This window comes from Triticum aestivum, chromosome 3D (assembly GCF_018294505.1).
Source record: "Triticum aestivum cultivar Chinese Spring chromosome 3D, IWGSC CS RefSeq v2.1, whole genome shotgun sequence".
Classification (NCBI taxonomy): domain Eukaryota; kingdom Viridiplantae; phylum Streptophyta; class Magnoliopsida; order Poales; family Poaceae; genus Triticum; species Triticum aestivum.
The window spans coordinates 361,729,534-361,740,332 of NC_057802.1; the positions used below are offsets into that span (position 1 = coordinate 361,729,534).

General features: G+C 43.7%; 1 protein-coding gene across 1 annotated transcript; it reads left to right on the plus strand.

The window, feature by feature from the left end:
• Window positions 1-641: 641 nt before the first annotated feature.
• LOC123078896 (GDSL esterase/lipase At5g45910) lies at window positions 642-3,664 on the plus strand. Its single transcript, XM_044501544.1, has 5 exons — window positions 642-1,093; window positions 1,221-1,436; window positions 1,528-1,679; window positions 1,761-2,034; window positions 3,155-3,664. Exons 1-5 carry the CDS (start codon window positions 829-831, stop codon window positions 3,388-3,390), a joined length of 1,143 nt encoding a protein of 380 aa, XP_044357479.1. The 5' UTR covers window positions 642-828; the 3' UTR covers window positions 3,391-3,664.
• The last annotated feature ends 7,135 nt before the right edge of the window (window positions 3,665-10,799 follow it).

The window sequence follows — 10,799 nt, forward strand, 5'->3', positions numbered from 1 at the left end:
ACTACTGTAGCGCAACGATGCGGTAGCGACCCGTGTGGAAAGGAAAGAGAAGCAGCCCAAAAACAGAAACGAAAAAATGGACAGAGGTGGGCCGCCCGGGGACCAGGCATATGCGTGGCACAACAAACCCCGCGCATGCGCTGGGATCGAGCCCTCGGAGATCGGACGGCGCGGCGTGAGAAGCCAGTCGGTGGAGTCAGTGGAGTAGGAACGTTCCCCGTATTTTTATATGGCTACTATTGTCATATAATTATTAGACCAACTTGCTTTGCTTTGGAAGCGTTTGGTCTTTGGCGCTGGCTGGCTGCTGACTTCCCACCTACCGAGATTAGGGGGGAAACATGCGTATGCATGGGGGTCGATTTCTTTTCCGATCCCATGTTATGTCACCGTGCATCGCGGGCGGTAGAGAAAAGTATTATCCACCTAACCAAATATTCCGTACCAAACCCAGCCCGATTTGTATTTGACCCATTTGGTGCCACCAGCTTCCATTTTTCTTTCTCTCTTTCGGAACGGGAACGGGAACGGAACACGATTGGTTCGTGGTTGGTGGGTGATGGCGCACTGTCATTTTCCTGCTGGTGTGGTTTTAAAATTCGGCAACCGGGGAAAGCGCCACACGAGCAGCCGCCACCGGCCGGCCAGGCCACGCCAGCAGGCAGCACAGCGTCCCTCCTCTCCTCTCCTACAAACAGCGACGACCGAGCGAGCGGTTCGACCCACCTGCCTCGTCTTCCGTCTCCCGCTTCTCTTCCTCCTCTGCTCTCTCCCGCCCCGCGTGGAACCGACCGACCCACACACACACACGCCCGAGGAGCGGCCGGCATGGGGAGAAGGGAGGCGCTCGCGGTTCTCCTCGCGGTCGTCGTCCTCGCGGCGGCGGCCGGGGAGGCGGGCGCGGCCAAGGGGAAGGCCAAGGGGAAGTACCGGGCGCTGTTCAACTTCGGGGACTCGCTGGCCGACGCCGGCAACCTCATCGCCAACGGCGTGCCGGACATCCTCGCCACCGCCAGGCTGCCCTACGGCCAGACCTACTTCGGCAAACCCACCGGCCGCTGCTCCGACGGCCGCCTCGTCATCGACCACCTGGGTGAGTTGACTGACTGCCGTGTTTGATTTTGGTTTGGTTGCTTCTCTTGCTTGCTTGCTTCCTCTGCCTCCGAGATTCGGTGGGTCCTCAACTGACGCGCTTGCTCGATCGGCCACCGCCACTGCAGCGCAGGAATTCGGGCTGCCCCTGCTGCCGCCGTCCAAGGCCAATCGCTCCGACTTGAGTCACGGTGCCAACTTCGCCATCACCGGCGCCACCGCGCTCGACACGCCCTACTTCGAGGCCAGGGGCCTCGGCGCCGTCGTCTGGAACTCCGGCGCCCTCATGACCCAAATCCAGTGGTTCCGTGACCTCAAGCCTTTCTTCTGCAACGGCACCAAGGGTAAATAAACGTCAAAAGCAATCCCACCTTTGCAGACATATACGTGCTGGATTGTGATCAACTAATTGGTGATTTTGTAATGTTTTTGCAGAAGAATGCAAGGAGTTCTATGCCAACTCGCTGTTCGTCGTCGGCGAGTTCGGTGGCAACGACTACAACGCGCCCCTGTTCGCCGGGAAGGGCCTCACAGAGGCGTACAAGTTCATGCCGGATGTCATCCAGGGCATCTCCGATGGCGTCGAGGTAGCCATTGCTTCTTCCTTGTTACTTACATATCTGTTTGCTCGCTGTCAACCACGATTGCTCATGTACGGTATGGTGCAGGAATTGATCGCCGAGGGGGCAGTGGATCTCATCGTGCCAGGGGTGATGCCAACTGGGTGCTTCCCCGTGTACCTGAACATGCTCGACATGCCAGCCCACGAGTATGGCGCCCGGAGCGGGTGCATCCGTCAGTACAACACCTTCTCATGGGTGCACAACGCACACCTCAAGAGAGCACTCGAGAAGCTCCGGCCCAAGCACCCCAATGTGCGGATCATATACGGCGACTACTACACGCCGGTTGTCCAGTTCATGCTCCAGCCTGAGAAGTTTGGTTAGTTCTAACACCTCAACTTTTGCCATAGCTAACTCATTGAGCATCAGAATTCAGTGATTTGCAAATTGGTTCGTTTGTATGCATATCTTCTTACTGGTGTGCTACTAATTACTGTAGTGTGCATGTGCTTATTTTTGTCTGGTGTAAAGTCAACTGTTAGGCAGTCAGCGATTTCCTTCCGTTCGCCTTGAAAGGAACACAATACTATAAATAATTAGACAGTTCAGATCTGGGCAGAGAGCAAGAGATGCTTTCGCCTGGATTGGAGCACATAGCATATAATACAAAAATGGCGAACACAACTTGCAGCCAGAATATCAACTCAAGCACCTTCACCCATGTTCAGAGTATATTAGAAGCAAAGGTTGCTAATCCGATGCTCTAGGATCATTTATCTAGTCTGTAAAGGGGTACTAGCTATCACTTCAATTAGTACTTCAAAGCTTGTCCAATTGGTAGCTGTCTTGTTTAGTGGTCATGTGGGGCTAATAGTTGGGATGGTTAGATCATCTACTCCAATCACAACTTACACAACCTGCCCGTACTCCCACCTAGACTAAAGGACTCACGTTTTTTGCATTTAGTGTTCTAGTACAGTAAAATGCTGGTGTATGAGTTGTACAGGTCACTGTAATATCCTTATAACCTTAACTCAAAACGCATATGTACACCATGAACTGTAAACACGTGTTTTCTTGTATCAGGAAGTCACTTCCTTTTTATTGTGTATACTTCTCCCAATGTATGGCTTCATCTGTTTGCTTGCTTAACTTATTGGCAATTAACACGATTTATGCTTGTATCTTTCCCTTATTAGTTTTCTCTTTTCGAAGAAGATCTTCTTTAGTTTAGAGTACTGGATGGTAGCGCATTTTGTCAATACATGTCCCTGCCATATCTAGATCCCATGTACTCGTCCTCTAGAGTTTCCATTTCAGTGTTGCCTTGTAACAGAAAGTACACCGTGTACTTTCTCAGGGCATGCCTCTGCCAACCTAATCTTGCTGGCAGGGACGATGTTTCTGTCTCACCTACTAAATCGGAAGTATGCAGATGCTTTATTGTTGATGAAAATGGCACAATGCAGGGGGCTAACCATTTCCTCTTTATAATTCAGGATTCTACAAGCAGTTACCTAGGGCATGCTGTGGGGCTCCTGGGTCCGTTGCCAAAGCCGCTTACAACTTCAACGTGACAGCCAAATGCGGGGAGCCTGGTGCCACTGCCTGTGCTGACCCAACGACCCACTGGAGCTGGGACGGTATTCACTTGACGGAGGCTGCTTATGGTCATATCGCCAGGGGTTGGCTATATGGCCCTTTCGCAGACCAACCGATTGTTCAGTCCTCGTGAGCATTCCACCTCTGCTGTTGCACCTGTAGAGCGTCTGAGAATAGCACACTAAACTGGAGAAGGGAAAGTAGTTCTTCCATATAGTCCCAATGGTTCATACCTGTATATTTTCATTTGATTGAATTCATTGCAAGTGGGGTACAAAGGTGAAATAGGGGATACCAAAAGCATGATTTGTTTTATCTGTGAGGTGGTATAAATGTAAAATGTAATGAACACCATGATTACGAATATTGCCTCTGGGAAATACGATACTACAGAATCTTTGAGGGTGTGTTTGGAAGCCTGCATCGTTTTCTTTTGCCTTCTTGTATACGTGTCTCATTTGGGACAGACTAAGCAAATACATGCTGAAAACCATATTATGCACATGGCTGCCGAAAAAGGGTTTCACTCGCTTTATATTATAAAGCAACCATCATCAATTAAAACCGATACAAAAACACGCCACCACCGCACACAATATACATCCAAGGCAAGATACAAAGGGCCGGGCACACCACCCCATCGAAAACCAAGCAAAACCGTTTGGAGCGACCATAAAGAGGCGAGCCGGACAACAACGAAGCCATGCCTATAAAACGGTGCCTCCCAGAAGGGTACGACCATGGATAGCCGTCACCGCCCGATCCAGTAGACATTGTTGAGAAAATCGTTAACTGGTACCTGCTCGGTTGGCTGGCGAGTAGGGGATTAATAGGCTAATCGGCCATGTAATCAATTAATCTGACGATTTATCAGTTTATCGGCTACTCGGTGACCCAATGAGTAGGGATTAATCGACAATTTAACTGGTTAATCGGACGAATTCTTGAACAGGGCCAGTAGATCATGTTTTCACCTGGAGCAAAACGACAGGAGTGTGAATGCGACGACGGAGCCTTCAGGAAGGATACGACGTCAACGGCCGCCGCCACCGTCGGCCAATCAAAGGACCGGACAAGTGATGTGCCCTGGCGCTCACACCCCTCTGTCGCACCCTAACTCCGTCAACCACACCACCCGCGTGGCCATGGTTGCTCGCCCGCACTTGAGACATACGTTCCGCCCCCAAACGTTGCGCCTCTCGTCGCCAGAGCCCCCGCCCTGCAACCAGACAACCCCAGGACCACACCAAGGCCTCGACTTTGGCCCAACCGTCCGCCCCCGACCGATGGAGCCACAAGCAGATGCTCTGCCCGATGACTTTCTCTCTTAATTTTTTTCCAGATCGTAAGTATTTTATTCAAAGAGCAAACAAAAAAAATGACATTCCAAGAATAGCACGTCTCATGCGAAGAAGCAAGAACTTAGGCTCAATCGATATTAACCGATAATTATTGATGAAGAAAGGTGGAATGCCTACCGGGCCATCCCCAAACTTAGATGCTTAAGACTTCTTGGAATATTATCTTGAGATGCCTTGGGCATCCCCAAGCTTGAGCTCTTGTGTCTTCTTAATTCCTCTCATATCACGATTTTCCTAAATCTCAAAAACTTCATCGACACAAAACTTAACAAGAACTCGTGAGATAGGTTAGTATAAATCAATGCAAAAACCTTATCATTATCTACTGTAACAAATCACTAAAATTAATATTTAACATTGCATACTAAATGCCTCTGCGTATTTAATACTCCTATCCTCAAATAGAATCATTAAACAAGCAAACATATGCATATAATGTAAACATAACAACAATTTGTCTAAACAGAACAATCTGTAAAGGATGAAGAAAGATCCATACTTATTTAACTTCAAAAATTCTGAAAAATTACCACACTGTAGAAAAATTTGTTAGAGCTTACTGTGCAAAAGTTTCAAGTTTTATCACCTTCTGACTTTTCTGAAGAATTTAGACAATAGAAGAAACTTTTTGTTTTCAAACAGCAACATTTAGACTTGCAAAATAAGCATGTTAAAGACTATACTTTGACATTTTTATTGAAATAAAAGATACAAAACATTATTCCAAATAACACAAGAAAATCTCAACAAAATTAAATGACGCTCCAAGCAAAACACACATCGTGTGAAGAATAAAAATATAGGTCCAAGTCTGGTTACCGATAATTTTGAAGACGAAAGAGGGGATGTCTTCCGGGGCATCCCCAAGCCTGGACGCTTGGATCTTCCTTGAATACTACCTTGGGGTGCATTGGTCATTCCAAAGCTTAGGGTCTTGCCACTCCTTATTCTCCTCATATCAATATCTCACCCAGAACTTGAAAACTTCAATCACACAAAACTTAACAAAACTTCACGAGATAGGTTAGTATGATAAAGAGCAAATCATTCACTTTGATATTGTCAATACAAGATTCATAATTGTTCAAAAAATGCCTAATGTACCCTATCAATTCTACAATTTATATTGACCAATATAAGCCATAGAAACTAGAAAACAAGCAAACTATGCATTAAAAATAGAATATGTCAAGATCAGAACTGTGTGTAATGATCTGAACAACAACCATACTTCTGTAACTCGGAAAATTCTGAAACATTAGGAAAACGTATGCAATTTGTATATCAATCATGTGTAAAAAATTCAAAAAAAATTGACGCTCCAGTGATTTTAAACAATTCTGTTACTGGGCGCAAAAGTTTCTGTTTTTGCATAGAATCAATTCAACGATCATCCACACTATCCCAAAGGCTTTACTTGATACTTTATTGAAACAAAAGCTATAAAACATGACTACTACAGTAGATTAATCATTGTGAACACATAAAAACAGTAGGGGTAAATGTTGGGTTATATACCAACAAGCGCTTTTCTTTAATGCCTTTTTAACTAGGCATGATGATTTCAATGATGCTCACGTAAAAGTAAAGAATTGAAACACAAAGAGAGCATCATGAATCACACGACAAGCACATTTAAGCCTAACCCACTTCCTATTCATATGGATTTTGTGAGCAAACAATATATGGGAGCAAGAATCAACTAGCATAGGAAGGCAAAACAGGCGATACTTCAAAACTTTCAACATAAAGAGAGAAAACTTGATATTATTGAGATATATAGAAATATATGTTCCTCTCTCATAATAATTTTCAGTAGCATCATGAATGAATTCAACAATATAGCTATCACATAAAGCATTCTTTTCATGATTTATAAGCATAGAAATTTTACTACTCTTCACATAAGCAATTTCCTTCTCATTAATAGTAGTGGGAAGAAACTCAACAAAATAACTATCATGGGATAGTTGATTTCCATAATCAAATTGAACATTAAAATCATGATGGTAAGTTTCATGGTTATCATTACTCTTTATAGCATACATGTCATCACCATAATCATCATAGATAGCAACTTTGTTGTCACAATCAATTAAAACATCTTTCAAAATAGTGGATTCAACACTAAATAAAGTCACGATCTCACCAAATCCACTTTTATCATTATAATAAGATTCAATACCCTCCAAAATAGTGGGATAATTGTTATCTAAAGTTGACACTATTCCAAACCCACTTTCGTAAATATTGCAATCATAAATAGGAGGCATATAATCATTATAACAAATTTGCACATCAAAACTTGGGGAACTAAAAATATCATCTTCATCAAATATAGCATCCCCAAGCTTATGGCTTTGCATATCACTATCATCATGAATATACAAAGAATTCATACTTGCAACATTGCAATCATGCTTAGCATTCATGGATTTTATGCCAAACATTTTATTGAATTCTTCTTCTAACACTTTGGCACAATTTTCCGATCCATCATTTTCAAGAAACACTTTATAAAGACGAAGAATATGAGGCAACCTCACTTTCATTTTTTGTAGTTTTCTTTTATAAACCAAACTAGTGATAAAACAAGAAACTAAAAGATTCAATTGCAAGATCTAAAGATATACCTTCAAGCACTCACCTCCCCGACAAAGGCGCCAGAAAAGAGCTTGATGTCTATTACACAATTTATTCTTGTAGACTCATGTTGGGCCTCCAAAAAGGCAGAGTTTTGTAGGACAATAGTAACTTTCCCTCAAGTGGATGATCCAAGGTTTATCAATCCATGTGAGGCATAGGATGAAGATAGTCTATCTCAAACAACCTTGCAATCAAATACAAGAAATCTCTTGTGTCCCCAACACACCTAATACAATGATAAATTGTATAGGTGCATCACTTCAGGGAAGAGATTGTGATACAAGTGTAGTATGGATAGTAGATATAGGTTTTTGTGATCTAAAAATATAAAAATAGCAAGGTAGCAAGTAATAAAAGTGAACACAAACAGTATTGCAATGCTTAGAAACAAGGCTTAGGGTTCATACTTTCACTAGTGCAATCTCTCAACAATGCTAACATAATTGAATCATATAACAATCCCTCAACGTGTGACAAAAAATCACTCCAAAGTTCTTATCTAGCGGAGAACATAAGATGGAATTATTGTAGGGTATGAAATCACCTCAGAGTTATCTTTTCCGATCAGTCTATTAAGCCATCCCTATAAGTGTCACAAACAGCCCTAGAGTTCATACTAAAATAACACCATATGATACACATCAACCAACTCTAATGTCACCTAGATACTCCAATGTCACCACAAGTATCCGTGGGTTGATTATTCGATATGCATCAAACAACTTCAGATTCATAATATTCAATCCAACACAAAGAACTTCAAAGAGTGCCCCAAGATTTCTACCGGAGAAAGAAGAACGAAAACGTGTATCAACCCCTATGCATAGATTACCCCAATGTCACGACAATCCGCAAGTTGAATACCAAAACCTATATCAAGTGAATCAATAGAACACCCCATTGTCACCATGGGTATCCACATGCAAGACATACATCAAGTGTTCTCAAATCCAAAAAGTATTCAATCCGATAATAGTGAAACCTCAATGGTAAAAACTCAATTCATCACAACAAGGTAGAGAGGAAGAAACACCATATGATGTGACTATATTAACAAAGCTCGTGGTACATCAAGATCATGCCAAATCAAGAACACGAGAGAGAGAGAGAGAGATCAAACACATAGCTACTAGTACATACCCTCAGCCCGGAGGGTGAACTGCTCCCTCCTCGTCATGGTGACTGATACGTCTCCAACGTATCTATAATTTTTGTTTGTTCCATGCTATTATATTATCTGTTTTGGATGTTTTATATGCATTAATATGCTATTTTATATGATTTTTGGGACTAACCTATTAACCTAGAGCCCAGTGCCAGTTTCTGTTTTTTCCTTGTTTTAGAGTTTCGCAGAAAAGGAATACCAAACGGAGTCCAAACGGAATAAAACTTTCGCCATGATTTTTCTTGGACCAAAAGACACCCAGGAGACTTGGAGTGCAAGTCAGAGGAGCCTCGAGGCGGCCACAAGGGCGGAGGGCGCGCCCCCAACCTTGTGGGCCCCTCGTAGCTCCCCTGACCTAATTCTTCCTCCTATATATACTCTTACACCCCAAAAACATCTAGGGGAGCCACGAAACCACTTTTCCACCGCCGCAACCTTCTGTACCCATATGATCTCGTCTTGGGGCCTTTCCCGGCATCCTGTCGGAGGGGGGATCGATCACGGAGGGCTTCTACATCAACACCATTGCCTCTCCGATGAAGCGTGAGTAGTTTACTTCATACCTACGGGTCCATAGCTAGTAGCTAGATGGCTTCTTCTCTCTCTTTGATTCTCAATACAAAGTTCTCCTCGATGTTCTTGGAGATCTATTCGATGTAATACTCTTTTGCGGTGTGTTTGCCGAGATCATATGAATTGTGGATTTATGATCAGCTTATCTATGAATATTATTTGAATCTCCTCTGAATTCTTATATGCATGATTTGATATCTTTGCAAGTCTCTTCGAACTATCGATTTGGTTTGGCCAACTAGATTGGTTTTTCTTGCAATGGGAGAAGTGCTTAGCTTTGGGTTCAATCTTGTGGTGTCCTTTCCCAGTGACAGTAGGGGCAGCAAGGCACGTATTGTATTGTTGCCATCGAGGATAAAAAGATGGGGTTTTCATCATATTGCTTGAGTTAATCCCGCTACATCATGTCATCTTGCTTAATGCGTTACTCTGTTCTTATGAGCTTAATACTATAGATGCAGGCATGAGTCGATCGATGTGTGGAGTAATAGTAGTAGATGCAGAATCGTTTCGGTCTACTTGACACAGACGTGATGCCTATATTCATGATCATTGCCTTAGATATCGTCATAACTTTGCGCTTTTCTATCAATTGCTCGGCAGTAATTTGTTCACCCACCATAATAATTTCTATCTTGAGAGAAGCCTCTAGTGAAATCTATGGCCCCCGGGTCTATTTTACATCATATTAGTTTCCCGTCAACTTGCCAATTTCTGTCGCCGTTCCCTTATTTTGCAATCTTTACTTTCCGTTCCATAAACCAAAAATACCAAAAATATTACTTTACCATTTTCTATCTCTATCAGATCTCACTTTGCGAATAACCGTGAAGGGATTGACAACCCCTTTGTCGCGTTGGTTGCAAGTTGGTGTTTGTTTGTGCAGGTATTCGGTGGCTTGTTGCGTAGTCTCCTACTGGATTGATACCTTGGTTCTCAAAACTGAGGGAAATACTTATGCTCCTTTGCTGCATCACTCTTTCCTCTTCAAGGGAAAAACCAACACAAGCTCAAGAGGTAGCAGTGACCTCCGAGATGATGAAAATGACCATCGGTGATGATTTCCCCCTCCGGTAGGGTGCCGGAACAAGGCTCTAGATGGGATCTCTTCGGAACAGAGGTTTGCGGCGGCGGAGCGGAAGTTCTAGGTTAACTTTCGAGGGTTTCCCTATTTATAAGAATTTTCAGAGCTGGAATCACGCGAAGAGGTGCCACAGGGGGCCCACAAGGTATCTTGGCACGATGATACGTCTCCAATGTATCTATAATTTATGAAGTATTCATGCTGTTATATTATCATTCTTGGATGTTTTACAATCATTTTATAGCAACTTTATGTCATTTTTGTGACTAACTTATTGACCCAGTGCCCAGTGCCAGTTGCTGTTTTTTGCTTGTTTTTTACATCGCGGGAAATCAATATCAAACGGAGTCCAAACACCGCGAAACTTTTTGTGGATTTTTTATGGACCAGAAGACATCCAATGGGCCAGAGCAGCACCTGGGGGGTGCCCCGAGGGGGGCACAACCCACCAGTGCATGCCTGGGCGCCCATGCGCGCCCAGGTGGGTTGTGCCCACCTCGGTGGCCTCCCACACCCCCTCTTTACCCTATAAATTCCCATATATTCCAAAAACCCTTGGGGTTAACCTAGATCAGAAGCTCCGCCGCCGCAAGGCTCTGTAGCCACGAAAAAACCAATCTAGAGCCCGTTCTGGCACTACTGCAGGATGCTGCTAACGCGATACTATGATCAGAGACCCTTCGAGAAACTGTGTGCGATGCCATAATCGCAAA